The following is a 27,743-nucleotide window of genomic DNA, read 5'->3' on the forward strand; positions in this document are numbered from 1 at the left end:
AAATAAATTCCGAACATTACTTCCGGTTTAAATTAACACATACCACGTGAAAGAAGAAACTGTAAAATATTTATTGTATGTCTTCTTGTATCTGTATATATACAGTGTTTATTCATGGTCTGACAAAAGATAAAACTGAGGCTTCAGACAAACATAATCTCTACCGCACTTCTGAGTAAACACTTGCATTCATAACTATTCATAGGAAGTAACTCATTTGTTTTTTTCAAACATTTTTGAGATAGACTAAGACTCACAAACTATTTATGACCTAAAGCTAAGGTAATTGGTGTTAATTAGGAAAGTGTTTGACACCAAAGGTGTCAAGTGAACCCATGTACTAATGGGTCACTTATTGGACATTTTACACAGCCAGTCTTTAGTCTTTAGTAAGTGTCCCAAATGACACTGTAAACACTTGTGTACGTTTCCTCTTTTGTAGTTTCTTCACATATGTAATGTTCACTTATGTACTTAATTGAAATTGTGGCTGCTGCTTAAAAAATTTTGACTTAATTTTGATATAGATTTATAGTGTTTTTTGCTTTATAGTGTTTTTGAATCTACCAGACTCCGTTAAATAATTTTCCAGATGGCACAATATCTCATTTCGATTGTCTCTATTAATGTCTTCTTCATCGATTCCTAATAAGATGTCTAAATCCAAGTGTATATTTCCTGTAATAAAGTAAATAGATGTTCTCATCCTCTCTCTAGCCTCCTCATAGTTAGAACAATGTAAAAGGTAGTGTTCTACAGTTTCTGGCTCTCCACAGGAACAGTTTTTGTCTGATGATGGTATAATTTTGGATTTATAATCATTTAGATCACAATAACCTGTTCTCAAACTAGTAATAATTGAAAACGACCATTTGGATGGTAAATCTTTTGGTATTTTCTGACAGACTTTTTGATGATAGTTGTAATAATTTCTGCCACGTTGACTTGATTCCCATTGGTTCTGCCATTTTCTTAAAACACTTTCTCTTGCTGCACGTTTTATATCCTGCCTGGTTACTTCTGATGGTTCTTCTATTTTTTCAGCTTCTTTAGCTCCTTTTTTGGCCAGTGAATCAGCAATGTCATTTCCTTGGATATCAGCATGACCAGGTGTCCATTCGAAATTTAATGGAATTCCATTCATCTTTAATACTTTCATGTTTTTCTTAATTTCTCTTATGACTTTGATGTAATTCTCTGATTTCCAGTTTAAAGTTAAAATTCCAATTGAGGTCTGACTATCTGAAAAAAGTGTAATTGAGTCTGTGTTTTGTCTGTTTTCTGATATTAAAAAGTGGTCAACAACAAGTTTAATGGCGATCAGTTCTCCGAGTAGTATTGATCCTTTCTTGGATACAGCTTTACTAATTTCAATTTGTGGTTGATTATTTGATGGAAAGATGACAGCACCTGCTCCTACAGGGCCAGGACTACCAAGACAGGACCCATCAGTAAATGCTATACATGAATTTGCTGGAAGATGACTTAGTTTTTCCATTATTATGAGTTTTCCAACATTTTTTTGGTCTGTTGATCTTGATTTGGAATTTCCAAGGTTTTTCCAATAATCTGGAGGAGATTTATATCTTTGTATCCCATTAAACTGAAATTCTGCTTCTATACCATTTACATCAACACCTGTACATACCTTCATGTCTTCTGCCTGAAGAATCATTTTTCCCACTGGAGATACATATTTTTCAGGGATGTCAATTGTTTTCCAATCATCCAGGATTTGTTTTATTGGAATGGAGATATCATATGAATTAATTTTTGCAAGTGTACGAGTTGCAATTTCTTCTCTACGCAGATGTATTGGTAGGATTCCAGAAACTACTTCCAAAGTCTCTACACTTGATGTTGGGGTAACATTAAGGCATATAGCTAATCCCTTTCGTTGAATTTTGTTCAGTTTGTCTGTTATATTGGTTTCACAGGTCTGCCAAACACTACTTGCATATTCTAAGGTGGAAAGGACAATACTTTGGTAAATTTGAAGTAGAATTTTTGTAGAAACTTTTGCAACTCCTTTGATCATTCTAAGTAGGCTAATTGCTTTATATGCCTTTTGTTCCACATTTTCGATGTGTTTGAGAAATGATAGTTTTTCATCTAACGTGACTCCTAATATTTTTGGATTACAGTTATATTTTAACAATTTACCTTCTAGTTGTAAATTCATTTTCTTTATTGGACCATTCCTTGAAAAGATACAATATTCTGTTTTCTCAATACTCAAATTAATTCTCCATTTTTTGGTCCAATCCTGGATTATGTTAAGATCCTTTTGTACCTGTTTCTCCATGTCATTCAAGTTCTTTCCATTTATCCATACAGTACCATCATCAGCAAATTTACACTTTTTACATGATAGGTTAGCAAAAATGTCTTTGATAAAGATATTAAAAAGAAGTGGAGCTATAACTGATCCTTGTGGGAGACCTGTTCATGGAAGAATAATGAACTTGCCGGTATTTTAAAGGCAAAAAATAGCCTATATGCAAATTGTCAAAAATAATTCAATATGGGTTAAAAACTGTATTGTATGCCCTTAAGAAAGACTTTGCAGCCTCAAACAATGGATCACTGTGAAATATGTCCAAATATTACAAAATAAAGGTTGGTAGGTAGATGGAATGAATAAATGAAGACATAAACTAAAAATGAACACATTGAGGCCTGAAAGGTATTAATACTGATAGTAGGCTTCAGAAACATCGAAGCTGGACATCCATTTTGGATGGGCAAATATCCACTTCTTGATCTGGGACAAGCTCTGACGGCACACAACCCCAGATTGTCTGGCAAAACAGGTGTTTGACGTCAGAGTAATCTCCAACTAGGTAAAACAATGCAAATTCATTGTCAGATAATACATGTACATGTAGTAGAAACCTAGTCCAAATAGTTACTATGTCTAGAAAGGCTATTGTATACTTTTCTGCAACACCTTCCTAAGAGTCATAATGCTGCAGCCATTTTTTCTGTCTGGATTTTTTGGAATCTTTGAGACCTAATTTTGGCGTGAAATCTTATGCTCTCTTATAAGGTTTTACAATTCACAAGTAATCATTAATAGATACAAATACTAGCAAAGTTTTATCTTCAGTCATCATGGTCATATTGACATACAGTGTAACCTTAGTGGTAAAGACCCAAATGGACCTTTCTAACATTTATGAGCTCTCTCATGTATGAAGCTCTAAATAGTCATGCAAGTCTTGAGTCTATAAATAATGATAAAAGTTTAAGAAAATAATGAAGTCACTTGAGCTTTAGATAGCCTTGGACACAACTTTGTTATTTGGTATTTAAGACTCTTTACTCTTTTCTTTCAGAATTAAAACAAGATGGATGAAATAAATAAAGATAGCAGATTTTCACAGATAAAAAATGATCCAAAATTCAGAAGAATGCCAAGAAAGGAAAAGAAAGTCAAAATCGATAAAAGATTTAAAGACATGTTTAGTGATAAAAAATTCAAGTTGAAATACTCTGTTGATAAACGTGGACGACCTGTCCAGACAACAACAGATGAAAACTTCAAGAAGTATTATGACATATCAGACAGTGATGAGGATGATGATGATGATGAAGAGGGAAAAGAGGAGGAGGATGAGGATGATGAAGTAGTTAATGGTGATGAATCAAATGAAATACCTAAGAAGTCATCACAAAAGCAGAAGTTAAAAAACACATTACAACAATCTTCAGGTTAATAATGCACAGTGTGACTAAAAAATAAACATACAATGTACATGATGTATTAAAATGAGGTCTGCTGCTCTTTACAATTACATTAAAGTCGGATTTTTATGATGAACTCCTCTGAAACTATACATGCTATACAAGACATATGTAATTTAACATATGTTGTTATGTGTTATGTGCTTTACAAATTTTATTTGTGTTTATATCTTTGCTACTTTTTTGGTAAATATTGCAGAGCTCAAAAGCTATATAATATGTATAATAAATATAACAGTACTTTTTCTGTCCATGAAACTAATTTGTTTGTAATGACAATCTGATTAAAATCATACTTCCACTTTTTCAGCAAGAAAAATCAAATGAAGCAGAGTGAAAAATCAGATTTTAATCAGATAAGATATTGAGTGATTCACAATACACTAGATACTTATAGGTTATTAAAAGTTATCACACTCTAGTTTAGAAAACTGTGTGCGTCACAAGTACAATAACAAAGAGGTATTTCAGAAAGAATCACACATAGTTACAAGCTTTTACTGAGGAAATGACCAATATAGCAGGAGTAATGCCGATATTGATTTCCTGCATTTGGTTGTACTGTTATATTTGCATTTGGTACTTTTCTATAGTACGGTACATGTACTATATTGCTAGAGATGTATTTATATACTTTTCAATGAAAAATAGATGTACTATTGCTAATTTGAAAATATTTGCATTTTCAGATGTCCATGATGAACCAGAAGAATCCCCAGAAGATGAAGAAGATGAAGACAAGGAAGAGGAATCAGAGTCAGATGAATCAGGTACATAATGTGGATTTCAGAAAAGTTTCATTGAACCAAAACATTTAGTAGTGCATGACTATAAATTCCTTTTTCTAATTTTCAGCTGATTTATCTTAATGATATTCTCAATCATTGTTTTTTATTAGTCATTATTCATTAAAGATTTCATATTGACATATAATTATAAAGCTTTCCTATGATTTTACAATTGTGACATTACAAAAAAGGTTTTCATGTTTGATGAACTATAAAATGTTATGATTTGTCTTATTTTAATTTTAAAATCTAATTACAAATACAAAGATTCCTCAATTTGTTATCATATATGGGATACAATTTTTCTCAAGTTATTATATTTCATTTCCATGTTAAATAGGCAGCCTTGTACAATGCTGTATTTAAATCAAAACATTCAAATTTATATTTAATATATAAACAGATAAATGAAAATGTGATGAAGTGATACAGTTTTCTATTGACTAAGAAACAATATTAAATCATCTCACTGTGAAGAATTTAATAACACTTTAAAATTGTATCAATTTACGCACTAATAAGTGGTAAGCCATCTTTGATACTGATAGATAATTTTTTTATATGACTTTTTTTTCCAGGATTGGGAAGTGGTCCTGACTTAGCTAGAGGAGAAGGAAATGTAGAAACTTCCTCAGAAGAAGAAGAAGAGAGTGATGAGGAAGAGTTTGATAATGGTTTGTCTACAACTCTCAATATATTTAGAATGATCAATAACTGCCACTGGCAGTGCACCTCTTTCCTGCTAGGCAACAGTTACAGAAAATCATTAACACCCAATATAAACCATGAATGAAATGTTACCTAACAATAGACCATATTCCAGTTGTGTCTGTCACCTGAAAAGTTTATCAATTATGCACTCCTTTATGTCTGTCACCTGAAAAGTTTATCAATTATGCACTCCTTTATGACGTCATTTAACAGATAGAGGGGACCTCCTGTATCCCTGCACTATTAAAGTTCACCAAGCATCTTCATTGTTGTCATTATCATGATTATGTATGATCTACTAGAATTAATGTTCTGTTCCCTAGTTACTTAATCACAATTCCCTAATGACAGCAGTGCTGGTTATCAATTACAAGAATTTGCTGAATAATTTGTGCCATATAGCATAATTTTTTTCTACCAAGTAACTCGTTGCGGGGTACATGGGAATACTGGGCGTCTGTACAATATATAAAAATATAACCAGAATATAACACACTCAAATTCTGGCTTTAGGACAATGACCCAATGTTTTACTTTTAAACCAATAATTCTTATTATCATGATTATAGGGTATGTATGGATGACTTGTTATTAGGTATAAATTTTTCTTGGCAACAGGCTTTTGAAGGAACAACTTTTTTATTTGCAGACGACAACTTAGTAATAAATATAGCAGACTTAGACAAAGATGCAGTAGAAGCACCAGAGATAACCAATAGATTAGCTGTCTGTAACTTAGACTGGGATAGAGTCAAAGCACAAGATTTATTTGTATTGTTGCAGTCATTTAAACCTACAGGAGGTCTTATAAAATATGTAAAGGTATATACTTTATGATAGATGGAATTGAAGGGTTGTAGTATATTAATTTTGAAAAGACATGAAAGCCTCTGCCCTCTGCGCAAGCTTCACCAACCTAAACTGTTCCCCAATTCAAAGCCTGTTAATGCATATGACCAATTTACAATTTCTGATATTGTGTTGAGTAATCAGGTTTGACACAATATAGAGTTGAATATATATGGCTGTGATTAAAAAAGAATGAAGCATTTTATTAAATTAATGATTTAAAATGACATTCAAGAAACTGTAAATTCCCTATTTACTATAGTAATTTGTAAAAATACAACCAGACATGTTTTGTTTTTCTTTTCGTTTGTTACACCAAAATAGGAAATCAATAAAAATGATGAACAAGACAGGCAATAGATGTTTATATATCAAATAAATTGAGGTCTCAGTTTACAATTGTTTAGATTTTCTTAATAAGAGTTTGAGAACAAATATTAACTAATTACCATTCATTGATTTAAACTTCTATATATTAACTTTATATTTTAAATGGTCTCATATAAATTGATCTGATTTTTTGGAGACATTCAACCAATATGGACACAAATATAAACTATGATTTATTTATCAAATTTAAATATTTTTCACAAGGATAATTATGATAAAAAAATTACACAACTGTAAATCTGTCCTAAATTCATTTACAAATTTCATTTTAAGGTTAGATATTTTTGAAAATGCATTTGTTTCATGATTATAGGTGTACCCTTCAGAGTTTGGAATAAAGCGTATGGAAATGGAGGCATTAAAAGGACCAATGGAATTAACGGAGACACCTCTTGCAAATCAAGACAGTAATGATCAAGATGATCAAGATGACGAAGAGGGTAGGTGAAATGAATATGAATTAGTGGTAGAATTCAATGCTTAGGAAAGACAAATTCAACAAAAAAAAAAAGAAAAAATCTACAAGTGTTGTACCTTAAAAAACAATGCAAATGGACATGATGGACATATTGAATTACTAATTTTAAGAACTAGCCTACCATATAAAAGTATACAAACCTACAACAATGAATAAGGATAATGTATGGTATAATACCATCAGAAACAATCCCAACAATACAGATCAACAAAAAAAAATATGCAGTCTTTAACAATACATGGATGTCTAGACAGTATACTTAAAATTGCTGTAGTCTAAAACCTGTTTCATTTGACTGACATGATTAAATTCTGTTGCTAGCAAAAGTATGACAAATCCCTCGCATAGATATTTAATGTTCTAAAAAATCACCTACAAATAGAACTACATATTCAATAGTGTAAAAAATTATCTTCCAATTATTTTATAAAATATCAATTCTCTAGTTGATTGATAAATCAGAAATTGCTGTTGTGAGATGATAATTAGTATGACACAATAAAATGCGAAAAGGTATGTGAACTGACAATACCTGTACGATGTGGATATGATTTATACCTTTGAAATCGTTCAATTGTGAAAAGTTTTTTTAATAATGTTTTAAGGTGGAGGTTTTCATACAGAGAAGCTAAGGAGATACCAGTTAAACAGACTGAAGTACTATTACGCTGTAGTAGAATGTGATTCACAAGAAACAGCCAATAAGATCTATGAAGAATGTGATAATATGGAATATGAAAGTAGTTCAAATAAACTAGATTTAAGGTAAACCAACATTTTGTTAATTTACTAATTTTCTATTAGGAATTTTTCTGATAGGGGACAGTTTTAATCTTGCATCAAGGTCTTTATTTCATCTTATTATCAACTTCCAAGCCATAGACATTAAAAAAAAATGTGCTGTTTCTTAATCTTAATCAACTTTTTATGTCTCCATAATCATGATAATTTATAAAAAAAAATCATACTTTTTACTTCTACTTTTTCTCAATTTGTGTATCACAAGTTTTTGGAGAAAATGCTTTTTAGGTTTAAATTTGTGGCGATTGAGTAAAAGAATAAATATGGTGGGTGTTTTAAATAATGTTTACTTAAGAAGATAACTTTATTTTAATTTCAAAAATGAAAATAAAGTTAAGTTTGGACATCTGAAAAACCACTGCAACTTGATCGACTTACTTGTCATTGACAGGTTTATTCCAGAGGATATGACCTTTGACCATGAACCTAAAACAGTGTGTACAGAACCACCGACCTCGTATACACCTTCATTATACTTTACAACAGCTTTATGCCAGTCTAAGGTATGTATAGAGTTAATTATCAGTCTTGTAAGAATTAGGTTATATCTAAAATTTGCCAAGCTTTTTGCCATTGTTCACTATAATAAGGGGGGCCTTGATGGCCAAGTGGTCTAGGTAGTTACTACTGTAGTAACTAGCCAGTCAACACTGAGGTTGTGAGCTCGAACCCCGCTCATGCGGTTGCACAAAACTCCAATATTCATTGACAAGGATTGTCAGTTTTACAATCCAAGTTTACTCGTACCTATCGAGTTAACCCCTCTTACCCCAGTTCCAACTCTCACTGAGCCAGGGTTAAACTCGAGAAACCCTTGAATGACGTTAAACTAATCAGATTTTTTTTTTTGTTTATGCTTAGTCAGGGCCTTACCCTAGAGTTACTTAGAGTTGTTCCGAATAGCAACTGGAGTGCGTTAACGTGATACTCTTTGAAACTCTGAAGTGGACTAGAGAGTTTCAAGTGAACTCGGCCTATATGTATCACCCATATTTGGATTATACTGTTGAATGTCGATTCAATTATTTTCATTGGTTTCAATTTTTATGGATATATAATTTTGTAGTTTTGACAAAGTTTTCTCACAAACCTATAGAAAATCAACACATTTAGATATGCAGTTGACATACTTGCTATGAAAGTTAATGAGAATGAATAGACAATATCAGGTTTGGATGCCATCAGTTGTTGCTAGTATTTACAAAATTTATGTAGTGTTAAAATTATTTCCATATTTAAAGGTTGATTTAACATGGGATGAGACAGACCAGGACCGATTGAAGGTCACAATGAATCCTAGCATAGGAAAGAGAACAAAGAAAGGAAAAGGTGAAGTGAAGGAAGAAGATTTTAAAGCTTATTTAGCATCTAGTTCTGAAGATGAAGATGATGACAAAGGTAATTAGCTTAGGGGATAATCTAGAAATGTAAAATGTAAAGATGTAAAAATTTCAATTAATATTCAAAAATGAATGTGCAACAGTTCTTAGGGGTTATGTGTCTTTTATACCAATGTGAAGAAATGCTTTCACCTGCTAGCTAGTACACACACATTCAATACCAGCTAAAAGAAGTGAGCAGAAAGTTATTCATATTTCAATAAATGTAAGAATCTTCATGAGAAAGATATAATACCATGCATATATGAAAAATAAATGTCTCTGACTATTGTTTTATTCATTCTAATTTTTTTTGCTGATAATTAAATCAGGATATGTCCTCAATGACTTATCATACTGTGTTCAAACCTATATTTGATAAAGGTAACACCATATAAGATGTAGTACATGTAACCAGCCCATCTCTTGATTAATTCAGATGATTGATAGGGGAGGTATTGATATGATAGGGGAGGTATTGATAGGAGGTATTGATATGATAGGGGAGGTATTGATATGATAGGGGAGGTATTGATATGATAGGACAGGTATTGATATGCATTCATAGTTTTTCTATTCAATGTTTTATTAATTGACAGCTGCTGGACCTTTAGGAAACCTAGATTTTGGAGATGAAGAGAGTGATTCAGATGATGAAGAACAACAGATCAACAAATATAAAAGTTTAGTACAGAGTATAAAGGAATCAGAGGAAAAGAAGAAAAAAAGAGATGTAGAAATGGAGATAACTTGGGAACCAGGTAACAAGAATAACTACAAGGTTTATTTTGCAAATATTCTGTAACAAAGTGTCAACTCCCTCTAGCATAGTTAAACTGTTTTGACAGTTCTCTTTAGGCCTTTTTTGTTTTGATCTTTTCAGACATTATTTATATGTTTGGCTGTCTAACCAGAAAAGTGTGTCAAGAATTCAAACAAATTATAGTATCATTGGTTTATATTCAATTAGTGCAAAATAATTTTATGACATACTGTAGATTTGTTTGTTTTCGTGGGTACCAATTTTCATTGATTAAGGAAAACTAACATGTGCGTGGATATTTAATTTTGTGGTTTTACTGAGGTCCCTGTACTATCATATATATATATATATATATATGAGAAATATGTCATTCGTTGAACCTTTAATTTTGTGATTCACTTGTACTCAGGAAATCCACAAAATTGGTATCAAACGAAAAATAATGAATCCACGAAATTGGTATCCAACCAAAAATAATGAATCCACGAAATTGGTATCAAACGAAAAATAATGAATCCACGAAATTGGTATCCAACCAAAATTAATGAATCCACATTATCTGATTCTAGCAACCTTTATAGAGATTTGCTGATATTTCACAGCAACTGGGTATAACATTACATGCATATAAAAATAATAAGGGCTCAACTGATTTTTATGGAAAATGTTGATTATAGGATTAAAAGAATCTGCAGAGAAAATGATAAAAAAGAAGGAAAAAGAAAAAGGCATGACTGTATGGGATAAATACTTGGAAAAGAAAAAAGAAAAGAAACAAACAAAGAGAGATGATAGAAAGAAACAAGACAAATCAAAAGTTGTAGAAGAAGAGGATTCTGAGGTATGTGAAAAACAGGAGAAGATACTGTTTATGGATTCATGATTCAAAATCACAACGTGCACTTGTCAAACCAAGTGTAAAAGAACAAACAGTGCAGCATTATTGTTATTTCTCTTAGATTCACAGTGAGGACCTTAACATTTATCAAAGGCTAACACTCCATTATCTTCAAAGTTTAATATGAAACTCTGGCACTCTGTCTTTAAAAGTTATTACAAAATGGACAAGTACAAATGTTCAGACATCCTGATTACAGAAAGGCACTATGTAATAGTTATAGGCCATAGCTGTCAATTTTTTATCTTTCAAATTTAGAAATTTTCTTTTGAGCTAAATTTCTAATGTGACATGGTCCTCAATGCTCTTCAACTTTGTACTTTAGATGGCCATTTAAACTTTGATGAGTCTTTTGTAGATGAAAGTGAGTCTGGCGCAGATACTAAATTTTAATCCTGGTATCTATAATGAGTTTATTTCTCCAGGGGTCAAATAATAAATAGCTTAAATGAGTTTAAGAATGAAAGTAAATGATGTATGTTTTATCATTATAATACATGTGGAAATACAAAGGTAATTGTAAAAATATGCAAATAACGTTAATTTGGAAAATAAATTCAGAAGTGTAAGATATATTTTTTTTCTCAAAATATTGAGATACATATTGGTAACTGGTCAAAACGTTTAATAGACAGAGGGTATTGCCAAATATTGAGGAAAATTGAAAAAAATGAGTACAACATAATGAAATATATTGTTGATTTATCTCCCTTATTCCAGTCTCAGTCTGGTGGAGAGGCTTTCAGTGATGATGATGTACCAGAAGATCTTAAATCAGATCCATTCTTTCAACACAGTGATGATGAAGATAATCCTAAACTGAAAAAGAAAAGCAAAGGTAAAATTCTGATCTTTAATTGTAACAAAAGAATTTTTCCTTGTTTCCAATTTTCGTCAATGTTTCAAGAAGTATAACTGGATTATTGCTTCATCATTTTGTTTCAGAGATTGCATTTAACAATTTAACAGGAGATATGCTTTTAATTGTGATATACTTATTATTTTGATTTAATATCATAATTTTGTGAGAATTGATATCTGAGAGAGATACCTTACATTAATACATGAGACAATTATACATAAGGACAAATATGCCAAAAAATTACAAGTTTTGGTACTGCAATTTAAAATTCTTTTTTTTTTTTTTAGAAAAATCCACCCCATGTATTTAGCTGTATAAAGCCCTGATATAATAACCTTGGCTTATGACATGATTACTTTCTTAATCTATTGGACTGAGAAAAAACATTCTCAGTTAAGATGCTTAAAATGGGCTATAATCCCTGAAAAAGTTGAAACAAGAATTAAGACAATAGCAAAAATCTAAGGGAAACACTGTGATGTAAGAAATATGTGAAGAATGAAGTCAATAACAAAGTTCTCTTTTTCTAATTGGCTCCACTAAAATAAAAGCTGTACATTACATTTTCTGAGTTACATGTGACATTGATATTTCATCTCATACTCTTAGTTGTTTATACAATCTAGGAAAAAAGAAATTCAAAGGAAAAGAATCTCAGGAGGAAAAAGAGTTGAAGGAAAAACAAAAGGTGAGATATTAATGTTTTGTTTGTATTGAGATGAAAATTCTGCTTACCGTTAGGTCATGATAAAAATAATCTCATAATTTTCAATAATTTTGAATGTTGGAAATCATTATAACGTATGTATTTACATAAAATTTAGAATGGAAATGGGAAACGTGTCAAAGAGACAACAACCCGACCATAGAAGAGACAACAGCAGAAGGTCATCAACAGGTCTTCAATGCAGTGAGAAATTCCCGCACCCGGAGGCGTCCTTCAGCTGGCCCCTAAACAAATATATATACTAGTTCAGTGATAATGAACGCCATACTAAACTCCAACATGTACATAAACTTTTGAAAATAAGACAGTATCAAAATTTTTATTTAGATTTGATCTTTTATGCTTTAGTTGACTACAAAAAAGTGTCTTATTGTAATCACTCTGTCAGTGTTTCTTTGTTTTAAAATCAATCAAAATTGCTTTAACGATTTGCAAAAATAAATTGCAGTTTTAATACCTAATCAGGAAGGTCCTATTCTTTTTTTGTCAAATTTCGACAAAAAATGTTGTTATAAACTTCGGTTCTGTAAAAAATCTGGAGATACACATACATAGTGTAGAAGTACAAGTTTTAAGGTAAAGAAATGTATGATATTGTTGAAAATTTATGTTTCAGGCAGAGTTATCTCTCTTGATGATGGATGAAGATAATGATGAAGATGACAAAAAACATTTCAGTCTGAAAAAGCTTGTACAAAATGATTCAAAGAAAAAGAAGAAGAAGTTGCAAAAGGGAAAGCTTGAAAGCAAGAAAGACGATGAAGATGAGTTTAAGGTAGATAATTTAAGATTTCAGGTAGTATATATTGATTTTATTAAGAAATATGAAAAATTAGAAGTCAACAAGCTTGTTTCCAATCAATATGCTGTGCAATTTTTTTTATATTCAATGAATTATACATGGAGAAAAATTTAATGTGGATAGAAAGGAAATTGATACTAGAATGTTTACATATAAACGTAAGCAGATAACTTTGATAAATTGCTGTCAGAAAAATTGATAATAATGTGTCACTGTATAAACTTATTTCTACATAACCAAATAGATAAATTTAAGTATGGTCATATCATATGTTTTCGTATTATGCATGTTTTTTTAATGGAAATTGTGATGTCACAATGCTTTCTTAATAGCACGAAAACCCATGAGACTATATAACCAAGTAATCTGAATTATCTCCCCTTCAGTTTTCCAATACAAATTCTTCATTTTCAATTTCTGCAGATTCATAACTATTCGTTGGGTACCAATTTTCATTGATATCTTGGGAAACTACATATTAAAAAGTACACAAAAAACAAAACTTTTGAAATCGAATATCCACGAAAAAAATGAATCAACAGTAATTCAAATGTAAGGTCAGATTGTGTGTAAAGAGGTATATTATTGGTTCATAATATTGCATGTGTTTTAGGTTATAAGTTGTTTAAGGTGGTACCCAACACCTGTTTAAGGTGGTACCCAACACCTTAACTAAAATTAATTTTGCTCGTTTAATTTTCATAAAATTTTAACTAAGTATTTTCTTTGATCCTTTGACAAAAATATAAAAATTTCAAAAAATTTGAACCAACCAATTTATCAGAAAATATACACTGGTTATATAGCAGTTTGACAAACACTAATTTTTATCATTGATGAGCTTAATATTCCCTTAACAACACTACATAATTCAAACGTTAAGCTGATTTTACAGAGTTATCTCCCTGTAGTGTTAGGTACCACCTTAAGTTCAAAAATAAATTTTCATAGTTTCTATTACAATATATAAAAATTTGGATACAAATTCAGCAAACAGAATGTTAAATCTGAGATCATTATGATATTTTTCTGAAGATTTTTAGTGGTCTAACATACTGCACTGCAAATTATTCATTTTTGCCAAGTAAATAAGAGTTGAGAATGAAAAAGGGAATATTTCAATGAGATGACAACCCCAAATAAAGAGCATAAAACACCCCAAGGCCACCAATGGGTGTTCAAAACAGAGAAAAAATCCCACACCCAGAGGCAGGCTTTATCTGGCCCCTTAACCATAATGTATACTAGTTTAGCAAAATGAATGTCACACTAACTATGAAAAACATAATTAAAAAAAACACATAAGACAAACAAAGGCTAGAGGTTCCTGAAGTGGAACATACATATAAATGCAGCAGGGTTAAACTTATTTTGTGAGATCTCAACCCTTGTTAAATGAAGACGATAAGAATATAAGAATGCTAATTCAACAAACTATGAAGTTTAAAAAAAAAATGATTACATTTAAAAAAATACACAGAAAGAACATTGAACGTCATTTTCCTAATACATTATTTACATATGTAATATAGAAATTAAGGACTTTCACTCAGTCAATACGTTATATATGGACCTGTTAGGTTATATTGACACTCAGACTTTGTCCTCAGTCAATATAATCTAAAAAGGTCCATATATAACGTATTGACCTCCTCAAAAGTCCATAATTGATAAATGACAGTCAGTCATTTTAGGTCAGGTCTGGTGGGTAAATAATGGTGTCTAGTATAAAATACATACAAAATGCAGATACATTATAAAATTTATACATTTTAATTGTATCTTTTGGACTTTTTAAGATGCTGTCAATCAAATATATGTATAAGAATTTGGGTCAAATAAGAGGTAAAAATTTCACCATAATCAGATAATTGAAATTTTGTTTGCTGCAATTTTTTTTTATTTCAACACACCTATTACACCAAGCTTAAACCTTATAGTAATGACTTAATCAATTGTAATTGTATAGTGTTTAAACTTTAAAAGTTAAACTTTTTAAGGTGGTACCTAACACTACAGGGAGATAACTCTGTAAAATCAGCTAAAGTTTTAATTACATTGTGTTGTTATGGGAATATTAAACTTCTCAATGATCAAAAATAGTGTTTGTCAAACTGCTATATAACCAGTGTAATTTTTCTGATAAATTGGTTGGTTCAAATTTTTTAAAACTTTTATATTTTTGTCAAATGGTCAAAGTTAATACTTTTTTTGAAATTTTATGAAAATTAAACAAGCCAAATTAATTTTAGTGAAAGTGTTGGGTACCGCCTTAAGGAAATTTTGAGCCTTTTAATAATTATTGCAATATGCCATTCAATTTGATGTTGTTTCCCGGTCAAATATATAGCATGACTTACACTTATCTTTTTACTTGGAGTTTATCATACAAAAGATTTAGTCTACAAGATGAATCAGGATAAAAGTTTTGATTTTAAAAGCTTCCCTCACTTGAACTGATTAGATATTTTGCACTGAAAAATCAGAATTTGAAATATAATTGCATTTGAAATTTATCAATGTTAACAGAATTATTTGTTTTCTTTTTAACCTCATATTTAAAAAATGAATTTCAAACTAATATCTGTCAATGAAAGCCCAAGAAGAAATTATAAATTTATGATTTAAGAAAATGAATATTGATGTAATTTAAGAAACTTATTGGAAATTTTAGGAAAGTTTTGTTTAGTTGTTGCTGAGCAATAACCTAAAATTTGATATATCTAGCACCAAGTTCTTACTTTTTGACATCAGATGAAACAGATATCATGGATATATTTAATAAACATTTTGCATAAGATATTAATATAAATATTTATTAGAAATGTCTTACTCTTATTTCTAAAATTATTGATTGATTCAATTATCTAAGAAAATAATTGCAAGAAGAAAAAATCATTAAATTTTAGCTTTGGATATGGTACTTTAAATTTCTATTTTCTATTTTCTATTATCGAAATGTGATATGGAATATACATAAAATCAGGGAAGACATTGAATGGTTCAAATATACTATGCAACCAATGGACAAATGTTACTGTCCATGCCATATATATGCAAGCTCTAAATTGCCCAGAATCTAGTAAAAAAGTTTTGAATAAATTTACTAAGATTACTGAGGATCGTTATTCTTCTTGAGATAACAATTTTTGTTGATTTTTAGTGGGTACACCTGAACCACAAGTTGCAATGTTCAAGACAAAATAAATTTTCTTTAACCTTGTATAGAGACTTTGATAATTCAGGTATTATTATCTCAATTAACATTATACAAATATTTATACCATCAAATAGTATATTCTCATTGGAAATGTCTTAATAGTATTTTTATTTATATTTTCAGATTGATACAAAAGATCCAAGATTTGAAGCTCTATATACTTCACATATGTATAATGTTGACCCATCTGCACCAGAGTATAAAAAAACAAAAGGAATGAAAGATATCATTGATGCCAAACAGATATTTAGAAAGACAGATAATAAAAGAAAATCTTCACAAGTAGATGAAAATGTGATCAAAAACAAAACTGTTAAAGTGAATGATGATACAACCCAGACAAAAGACACTTCTTTACAGAAACTGGTAGAATCTGTGAAAATGAAAACAAAGGATTTTAAAAATAAAAAATAATTATAAACAACTATTTTATCATTTTATAATTTTTTTTTATTTTCTCTAGAAAAGAAGGTAAATCAATTTTGCTGCATACAGAATAATTTTATAAATATTACATTACAAATACCAGTTCATAAAGATAAGTGACTTAAAATCTTGCCTTTCTAGGGCTCTGATCTATTTACATTATTTATATACTCCACACAACAAATTTGTCATGGGTATAATGTTTTTGTCCATCCGTCTGACTGTCAGTTCATCAGTCCTGTTCTTTTCATCTCAACTCCTCTGAAACATGAAATTTTTTAGAATTTCATGAAACTTTATGTTAAAGATAATGCATATTTTAAGATTTTTCTTGTCGTAGAACTCACTGAGGGATGTCAGGATTGATTAAATGAAAGACCAACCTTAAGGAGGTCTCTCTTTGGGTAATCCTGACACCCCGAGGTGTGTTCTACGACAAGAAAAATCTTAAAATATGCATGATCTGACTAATATACCATAAAAAAATATAGTTCTTTTATAAAGATTTGCAAAATTTAGTATCTGATTTTACAGACCACACTAAAGTGGGATATTCCTTTATAATGTGTTCAGGTTTTAATACCCCTTACGGCTAATTAAGAATGTGAAATAAAACTCACCAATTAATTTAGATATAAACCTTTTTGTAATGACATTTCTATCGCAGAAAAGTGGTTATTTTTTCATCAATTTTACTTGAATCGAATGAAATATTCAGAATGATTTTCTTTTGAATAGCAATACATTTTTAACAGATAATCAGGATATAATTCTATACCTTCCCCCTCCCCACCATAGCCCATTGTGAGGTACGTGGATGTTATTCAAAAGAATATAAGAATATTTTATTAGTTGATCATTTGATAGAGTAAAAGATATACATGTAAAAAAGTTAAAACTGACACTAAGGCAGCGTGAAATCGTGACATGTTCATGTAACAGGAAAGTGAATATCAATACATGTAGGTCACAGTATGATTTCCTATTCTGTGTAAATCAATAAGATTTTCAAAATCTTACACACAAATATGTTTAAGTCTGGATTTAAAAAAAAAAGTGTTATGAAAGATTTACATTAAAATTCATCTCACATATATGATAATGTCTGTATTGTAGTGATAAATTAACAAAACTTCACATTATTTGTTTATAATTTAATTTTAGATGTAACACGTCTTCTGATTCGCTGACGTAGTTTTGTTTATCAGCTCATAGACATAAATTTGTCATGTGACCGTGGCGTCATCAACATTTTTTCATGGTTTACTCCGGTTTAAATGGAATTTTGAATTAAATTATAAGAAATGACTAATATTTTATCTGTCTATTTGAAATAACATAAAAAAATGTGGTGCAGACTTTAAAATAACCAGCTACTCCGGTTATTCAGTGTGCACCACATTTTTGTGGATATTTCTTCATAGACGGAAAAAATATTAAATCATTACTCACCTAAAATCTAAATTTGGGCAGTGACGATTTTTTTTTACACCTTTAAAAACTTTTAAAAAAAGATTCCCAAATCTGCAACAAAAAACAATCAGACGAATATAATTTTAAAGTAAATTATAGTTTGCATTTTTAATATCAAGGAAAATAATGACCTCACATAGGTCATTATTTTATGCCTTGGAGAATATTTCATTGAAAAATGGTATCGTCCGGGTTGATTCTTCGAAAGAATGACCTATTGTTCTGAAAAAAACAACTTTATATAGGTATATAAAGTTAATGACATACTATGTAGATGTGCAAATTATGTTTCAATTTCACTAGGGAGTTGTGCCCTTTATTCCAGAAACATACTACTGCAACAGTTTGTCATTTCAACTTCTCTGAAACCACACAACAGTATTGCATAAAACTTTGTAGATAAGAATGAAATTCTATGTAGATGTGCATACTGACAGGAAATTTTGATTCAATTTGTTTTCTAAGCTCATGCCCTGTGAATTTAATATAGATGTGCATATCACAAGAAAGTGCTATTAGTTGACTTTTTCTGGAGTTTTGAGTCTTTAAATTTAGACATCTGATGAGATTTTGTTTGCAAAGTGACAATTTGGGGGCATGAGGTATATGAGCATGCTCACAAAGGTTCTTCAATTAATTATATAACATTATAAAATTCAAACCACATCCATTTTAGTTTATTTTTGTGGTATAGATTTGACAAAAATATTAATAAAATTAACGGTACCAATTTTGTTGCACCAGATGCGCATTTCGACAATACATGTCTCTTCAGTGATGCTCGTGGCCAAAATATTTGAAATCCAAAGCTTATATAAAAGATGAAGAGCTTTAATCCAAAATGTCCAAAAAGTATAGCCAAATCCGTGAAAGGAATCAGAGCTTTGCATGAGGGAGATACATTCCTTAATTTATAATAATTTCCATCATTTTGTAACAGCAAATTTTAATAACACAAAAAAATCCGTATTTTCATGCCAGTACCGAAGTATTCGGTACTGGCTACTGGGCTGGTGATACCCTCGGGGACTAATAGTCCACCAGCAGAGGCATCGACCCAGTGGTAGTAATAAAATTAACGGTACCAATTTTGTTGCACCAGATGCGCATTTCGACAATACATGTCTCTTCAGTGATGCTCGTGGCCAAAATATTTGAAATCCAAAGCTTATATAAAAGATGAAGAGCTTTAATCCAAAATGTCCAAAAAGTATAGCCAAATCCGTGAAAGGAATCAGAGCTTTGCATGAGGGAGATACATTCCTTAATTTATAATAATTTCCATCATTTTGTAACAGCAAATTTTAATAACACAAAAAATCCGTATTAACTTGACAGATAAAAAATCTGGACCAAGTTTTAAGTATAATGTGTGAAAGATGGCTTACAAAATCTCTTATATCTATTGAAATGTTTAACTGTGTAATGACCATAAAAACCAGGGGTTAATGTACAGATGATCCTTCAAATGTAAAATTATAATTATGTTTTTGTTTTTAAATTTTCTAGCAATTTTTAAAAAGATTCAGTAGGAGAAAGGCACTTGTTATAGTTTTGGTATTGATTTGACAGAGACAAAAAGCATGCTTTATCAGACGGCATCAACAGCTTGTTTCTGATTAGGTCAGTTTAAGGGAAACCATTAATAATAAATCACGATATTTGGCCTTCAGTTGGTTAGGTATTGCCACATCTCATTTACAAGGAGGTTCTTTGGTCTTATCCCCTCAGTCATGGTCTATTAACCTTAGAAAGACATTTGCTTAGTTCAAATTTAAAGATTGTGATTAGGTCAGTTATCTAGAAAACAACTAATGGTACATAAAAAGTAAAATCACAAAAATACTGAACTTAGAGGAAAATCGAATCGGAAAGTCCTTAATCACATGGCAAAATCCCACAAAACACATCAAAAACGAATGGACAAGAACTGTCATATTCTTGACTTGGTACAGGCATTTTCAAATGTAGATTTGTAAATGATGTTTGGTAAGCAGATGCATGAGCACAGTCACATCTTTTCCGCTTTGAGATTTTTAAGCCGCTGTCCCTTGGTCATGGTCTATTGAAATATTTGCATACTGTAAACCAACAAATTTTCGTAGGCCATTCGATTTTTGCAACTTTTGTGAGTAGAACAGTTATATCATGTAAAAATTGGATTTTTTCTTAATTATTTTCATCAATAAATTTTCGAATTGCAAAATTAAGTCACAGTGATGTTAGAAAGGGCTAAACGTGATCAAGTATCCGCGAAAATAAGTTGTTTTTACAGAATTTAATATGATAAAGGTTTGTGATTAGGTCAGTTTAGATAAGTTATTGATGTTTGGTATGCTGTTTTATAAAATTGGTACATTTCATGGAGATAAATTGTTGTCTGCTCTTTGGTCGGCTTGTTGTCTCTTTGACACATTCCCCGATTCCATTCTCAATTTTATGTTTCCTCAGTCATGGTCTATTGACCTTGAAACTTTTGTAGAGTTTACATGTAAATGTGGATGTGGTTAGGTCCGTTTTGAGGGAGCAATTACAATTTAATGAAGATGTTTGGTAAGCAGTTGTATTATCACTGCAATCGGCATATATCATTTTCAAAAAAATTATTTGGACCAGTATCTTCAGTCATGATTTTTTGACATTAAATATTTTGCATATTTTTTATGTTAAATTATTGTTATTTTAATTTCAAAATTTGTATTTTACTATCAAATTGCATGCAGGTGAGAAAATTCTTTGTGTCAATAATTAATTATTTATTGGTAATGGTTATTATGCAGAGAGCTAATGAAAACTCAGATAGTTATTAAAAATATCAGTATAAACTAATTGACAGTTGTTGTAATTTTCTTCAATCATCCCTTTCTGTTTAAGACTCGGCATATATCTAACATAATAAAATACATTCTAGAAATAGAAGTATGTATACAGAAAGTACACTAGATACTATTAACTTGACGAATAGGCAAAAGTTGCATTAGCTTTGATAACATTTTTTTTAAGTATGAAAGTAGAGTTAATTCAATTGAACATGGTTTAGGAAATCATATTCACCAGTTATGCTTCAGACCACATACTGTGACATGGGTCCAGACCCGATTTTGATCTTATCCTGTATTGTTCTCACAAGACTTTAGCAGATGTGATTTTGAACCTTATCTATAAACAAATATATGCATCAAAAGAGCAAAATGAACCCAGTTATTTCCTTTGTTGCATATTGTTTATCTTACATATTCTTGTAGTATCCCCACTCATGTTTATATCAGCGCATGAAATTGCTTTTTGTTACCTTCTATTTTATCTCTACAATTTCCTTAACAGAAAATAAATAAGTGGTCAACTAATTTTTGATTAACTTATTGTATCTTTATGCCATTATGCCTGTTAATTTTAAAGCATTTAAAACAGCTTGCATTATGTACTACTTGTGTTATTAAATTCAATGTGTCAGCTATATTTTAAATTGAACGAAAACATATCAAGTGTTGTCTCTAATTTTTAATGTGATTTCAACCTTTAATAATTCATTATAAAATAACGGGTCTATCGATCATATTCCGTTAAAGTCTCGGACCAGTATAAAATGAAGCCTCAATGCTAAACCAGGGAACTACGAAAATGCTATCGAAGTGGATAGGTAAGACAATTCATTGTATTGTATTGTATTGTATTGACGCCCTGAATTGTGATATACGTATTTATCTTCGTTTTTTTGATTGGCGATTTTTTTTTATCAGATTTTTTGAATTTTTCTTACACTCGACTTTAGTGTCGCTTTTTCAAGTTTAATATACATTTCAGACATTTATATTACTCGCTTTTTTAAGCATTCCTCTACTGCTTCTTGGTCGCTTGCTATTTTTTTTAATTATTATTTTGGTTTAGTTTTTGACCGACATGGAATTTGTCATATCCACACACTTTAGTGCAACTTTGTATCTCGGTGCTATACAAATTATATTTTGGGGATTTGCCAAAGCGAAAAATTGACCTTTATTGCTTTATTTCGGAGTACTCATTTGATATCCGCAACTTATATACATATTCGCTAATTCTTATTTTAGAAATGATGTTACAGATATATTTACTATTTCCTTTTCGTGAAGTAAGAAAAGTAAATGTTTTTTTACTGACACTTTTATTTTAAACAACAACTGAAATAAATAAAACTATCATTCAATCGATGGCAATTGATGCCAGTCTTGCTACAGCCAAGTCTTTTTTTTTTTTTTTTTTATCAAATAACGTTGTGGAACTTCTAAATCGCATCCGAATTCAGAAGAAGAAAACAATGATTAAATATGGACTTCTGAATATCTTTCATCACCACATTATTCACCAAAAGGAGCTAGTTTAGATATAAGTAAAGATAATATTTGGAGACGCTTCTAACTTTGGACAAGCACATACACAGCTGTTTGAGTTTGACTAATTTAAAAAAATATTCTTGTCCATCATGATCAGAAAAAATACAGTGGAAACGAAACACGCACAAATACGAACTCAATTTAACTTACATTCTTTCGTACTCGATCAGTTAAATTTGAATTGCATTTTGTTCAAAATAAAACGAAAATTCATTAGAGAAGAAATATATAATATGAAGAAAGGTGTTGTTCAAATTTTGATAATTTTAATGTTCAACCATAATGCATAGTATTTACGAGCTTTGGACTTTTATTTCTCATAACATTAACATCGCACTGCATAATGCTTGTTATATTCAAAACGTTTTCTTTTGATATAACGCATGTAAGCAGTACATTGTTTACAATACTATCGAGACATGTTTTAGAATATAGGTAGCACACGTTTTTCTGAAAGTAACACCAGTATCTTGCGACGAATTTTTTAATGCCTAAATAGTTTTACTACATAACAAAATTGAAATATTGATCAATTGATTAGTTTACATATACTAGAAAGAAACTTGTTTTTAAATATAAACCTCGTCAATTGATAAATTTTACGTAATTTCAGCTTTCGGTTTGGTTCTGGTAATTATATCCTATGCATCAGCTACAGACCAAAGAAGTCCATACAATAAAACTGAAGGTACAAAGGACCTACCCACCAAAACCGATACAGTTACAGATAAGTCTAATATTAAAGATAATCAAGAATCTGCTTCTGTAAAAGATCCACCTGATGGAGATGAAAAATCAAATGACCCTGTCAAAAATGACGAGCCCGTCAAAAACGACCAAAATATACAAGCAGGAAGCAGGTCTAGTGATGAGACTGGCGACGACAATGGACCACCAAATGGACAAACAGAGAGTTTCCACTGTGAAATGATACCATCACCTCACATGAGAGCTTTTAGTTTAGACGAGCAATCTGGAAGGAAAACATTTTCAGAACCGTTTAAGGCCATGATGCGTCGATCAAACAATGACAAAGAGATATTAATGAAACTTCAGGCTCTAACGACAATGTTAGAGGAATGTAAGTAATAAATTAATTTCAATATCTAACTTCCTTTAAAACTCATTCGAAAGGGCTATTGATGCAGAACCATTACTGGTATATTTCGTTTTGTTTTTTCTAGACCATGTTCTTTCACTTCAACATGAGACAAATTTTATTACGCACCCGCCGCGTCACTAAGCGTCGCCCCTGTCCGCCTGTACGTCCGTCCGTAAGAGGGTAGAATTCAATATGAAAAATACTATAAATTTACAAGTGTATTCAAAATTACTATTAACTATTAGTCATACTTATAATTAGGAGTTATCTTTATTCACCTGTATGTGTTACCTGCAAAAAAAAATTGCGCGCAAATGTTATCATAAACTGCACGCAAACGTAACACAATTTAATCCCCATATGCGCATAAATGTTAAGTGCCCTCTAGTCCATGTTATGTTATGAATTAAAGAGAGTATATGATAAAACATTTTCTTTAAAAAATCCAAAAACCCAATCTTGATTTAATGTGTTGACTATAGATATGAAAACGAAGCCTGTGTAACTGAACTGAAGGACAACCTACTTCCGATTCCTTCACAAAGGCTGATAAATTTCTATAAATGTAGTCTGTTGTTTTATGGTTTACGAATGAAAGGGAAATTGACTGTCCCTTTGGTATCTTTCGTCCCTCTTTTAAGGTATATGTGACATTGTCAATCATTGCAAAATCAGTACATACACAATCACTCACAATCTCTTCTAAATAATACCATTTTCTATACAATATTTGCTCAATGTGATCATCTTACTTGCACTTATGCTCTTACGATACTTTTCAACTGAACGATAAGCAACGAATTATCAATCTTACGATACCTCATTGTCATTAATCCGCTTTACTAACTGAATCAAACACAATTTACCTATAATGCTATTTTTCAAAAAGGAAAGCATTCTATTACGCATTTCAATATTTGTATGAAAAAGATTTTACAATGAAGGTGTAAACTAATAAAGAATGATATTATATTATATATTTAATTCGTCATAATAACAGCCCAACAATGTTAGATCTGTAAATTTGCGGAAGCATATGTATCATTCTCTAACACTTTACTCCATTACGCTATACCTCCCTACTGTATAGAAAAAAAAACCTCTTTAACCATTGCTCCAATAGTTATCAAAGGTACCAGGATTATAATTTAGTACGCCATACCCGCTTTTCGTCTACATAAGACTCATTTGTTACGTTCATCTCAAAATATTAATAAAGCCAAACAAGTACAAAATCGAAGAGCATTGAGGATCCAAAACAGTTCCTCTTTACAGAAAACACGCGGAATATAACCCACCTTGGTAGAAAAATACACCTTTTACCATGCTCCAAACACAATTCATCTCTACAGCATAAACGTTTTATTGAAGTTTACACCAACTAAAGCACGGTACATATGTAATGCTAGATTTGAAATCTATCAAAGACTGAAAAAACTAAATACATTTATCTTAGATACCAGGATTAAACATTTGTACGCCAGACGAGCCTTTCGATTTCAAAGACTTATCAGTGACGCCCATTTAAAAATGCGAAAAAGTACAAATACAGATACTATTACCATACATAAAGAAGACTAAGATTGTTTAGTCATAGCCAATGTGAACCATAACTACCATTCAAAATAACATGTAGCAGGGTAAAAATTAAATTAACACATAATGTTTTCAACCCTATGAAGTTCACCCAACATTTCATATTTGACACATTATATATTTTACTATGTGTATTTTATAGTTTTGAAATCGCTTCATCCTTTATCCACCAAGATGGCTATCCGGCAGCTGTTTAGGTCCTTAAACTTAGCTGACCGAGGGTTATTATTAAGAATAAAGTCTTTGTTTCGAGTTGGTTCAACCGAGGATTTTACAGCAAAAGAGTTTAACGATTTTATCAGTGTCATAAGAGCACTTGACGTGAGTATACACTAATGAAAGTTCTGTTTTGTCAAATTATTTGAAATATGAGATATATGCAGCATATCATAGGGGTAAATTCAGTAACACAATCTCCCATTGACTCTAATGCAAATCTATAAAGGCAACAGTAGCATACCTTTGTTCTATGTCTTGAATTAAATTTATACCCGATTTACCTTTATAAATCAAACGTTTCATTTATCATTCATTAAAGTAAAAATGTAGTCCCATCTTTTTCAACAATTAATACATAGGGTCTTGCGGCGTTTTTGGACATGTATATGGCCTTGGTTACAAACACTGTAGATTCGCACTTGACTCCTATAACGTTTCAACCCTGTAGTGAAAAAATTAATTGCATTCAGCATTTAATTTCATTTTCTTTATTTTTCTAATTGTAGTTTTGATCCATCTATCAGAAAATAATTATTACAAACATTATCTTATAATCAAAAGAGCACAGGACTTCATTGATTATCTTCAGTGTAATACAGAAAGATCTTCCCCAAATGGGAGACACTATAGAATATATATATATATATATATATATATCTGGAATCAGGAAAAGTAGACGTGCATGTTATAATTAAAAAATCGGAAATTTTAAACTATCGAATTTTGTATTGTTTTTCGTAAAAATGTTTTGTGTAAAAATATGAACTTGCTAACCAATATAATTAACTGAGATGGACAACAACTATCTCTACATAGAACAAGTTTTCCTTTCTTCTTACATTTGTAGATAAATCTGTTGTGAAAAAATGTGGGTTTTGATTCCTGATTCATGCTTGGATAATACAATAAAACGGAATACATGTCATGCTTTTTTAGCTCACCTGGCCCGAAGGGCCAAGTGAGCTTTTCTCATCACTTTGCGTCCGTCGTCCTGCGTCGTCGTCGTCGTCGTCGTCGTTAACATTTTAAATTTTGAATTTCTTCTAGAGAACCACTGAATGGAATAAAACCAAACATGGCATGAATGTTTCTTATGAGGTACTGACCAAGTGTTGTTACTTTGTAGCCGATGCATCATCCAAGATGGCCGCCAGCGGGGAACTTAGTTTAACATAGAACCCTATGGGAAATGCATACAAATGACTTCGTTTAGAGAACCACTGAATGGAATGAAACCAAACATGACATGAATGTTCGTTATGAGGTGTTGACCAAGTGTTGTTACTTTGTAGCCGATGCATCATCCAAGATGGCCGCCAGCGGGGGACTTAGTTTAACATAGAACCCTATGGGAAATGCATACAAATGACTTCTTTTAGAGAACCACTGAATGGAATGAAACCAAACATGACATGAATGTTTCTTATGAGGTACTGACCAAGTGTTGTTACTTTGTAGCCGATCCATCATCCAAAATGGCCGCCAGCGGGGGACTTAGTTTAACATAGGACCTAGCTATGGGAAATGTATACAAATGACTTCTTTTAGAGAACCACTGAATGGAATGAAACCAAACATGACACGAATGTTCCTTATGAGGTACTGACCAAGTGTTGTTACTTTGTAGCCGATCCATCATCCAAAATGGCCGCCAGCGGGGGACTTAGTTTAACATAGGACCCTATGGGAAATGCATACAAATGACTTCTTTTAGAGAACCACTGAATGCAATGAAACTAAACATGGCATGAATGTTCCTTATCAGGTGCTGACCAAGTGTTGTTACTTTGTAGCTGATCCATCATCCAAGATGGTCGCCAGCGGGGTTCTTACTTTAACATGGGACCCTATGGGAAATGCATACAAATGACTTCTTTTAGAGAACCACTGAATGGATTGAAGTCAAACATAGTATGAATGTTCCTAATTTATGAGGTGCTGACCAATTGTTGTTACTTTGTAGCCTATCCATCATCCAAGATAGCTGCCAGCGGGGGACTTAGTTTAACATAGGACCCAATGGGAAATGCATACAAATATCTTCTTTTAGAGAACCACTGAATGGAATGAAGTGAAACATAGCATGCATGTTCCTTATTACATGCTGACCAAGTGTTGTTACTTTGTAGCCAATCCATCATC

The 27,743-nt window shown here is 31.2% G+C and overlaps 1 protein-coding gene across 1 annotated transcript; it reads left to right on the forward strand.

Annotated features, from left to right (window-relative positions):
- Window positions 1-19: 19 nt before the first annotated feature.
- Window positions 20-16,839, forward strand: LOC143068785 (ESF1 homolog). Its single transcript, XM_076243084.1, has 15 exons — window positions 20-75; window positions 3,339-3,714; window positions 4,437-4,517; window positions 5,114-5,209; window positions 5,896-6,068; window positions 6,799-6,925; window positions 7,569-7,728; window positions 8,156-8,267; window positions 9,006-9,162; window positions 9,743-9,904; window positions 10,584-10,747; window positions 11,525-11,642; window positions 12,293-12,354; window positions 13,010-13,168; window positions 16,539-16,839. Exons 2-15 carry the CDS (start codon window positions 3,351-3,353, stop codon window positions 16,827-16,829), a joined length of 2,226 nt encoding a protein of 741 aa, XP_076099199.1. The 5' UTR covers window positions 20-75; window positions 3,339-3,350; the 3' UTR covers window positions 16,830-16,839.
- Window positions 16,840-27,743: the final 10,904 nt, after the last annotated feature.

The sequence above is a fragment of the Mytilus galloprovincialis genome, chromosome 3, assembly GCF_965363235.1.
Source record: "Mytilus galloprovincialis chromosome 3, xbMytGall1.hap1.1, whole genome shotgun sequence".
Classification (NCBI taxonomy): domain Eukaryota; kingdom Metazoa; phylum Mollusca; class Bivalvia; order Mytilida; family Mytilidae; genus Mytilus; species Mytilus galloprovincialis.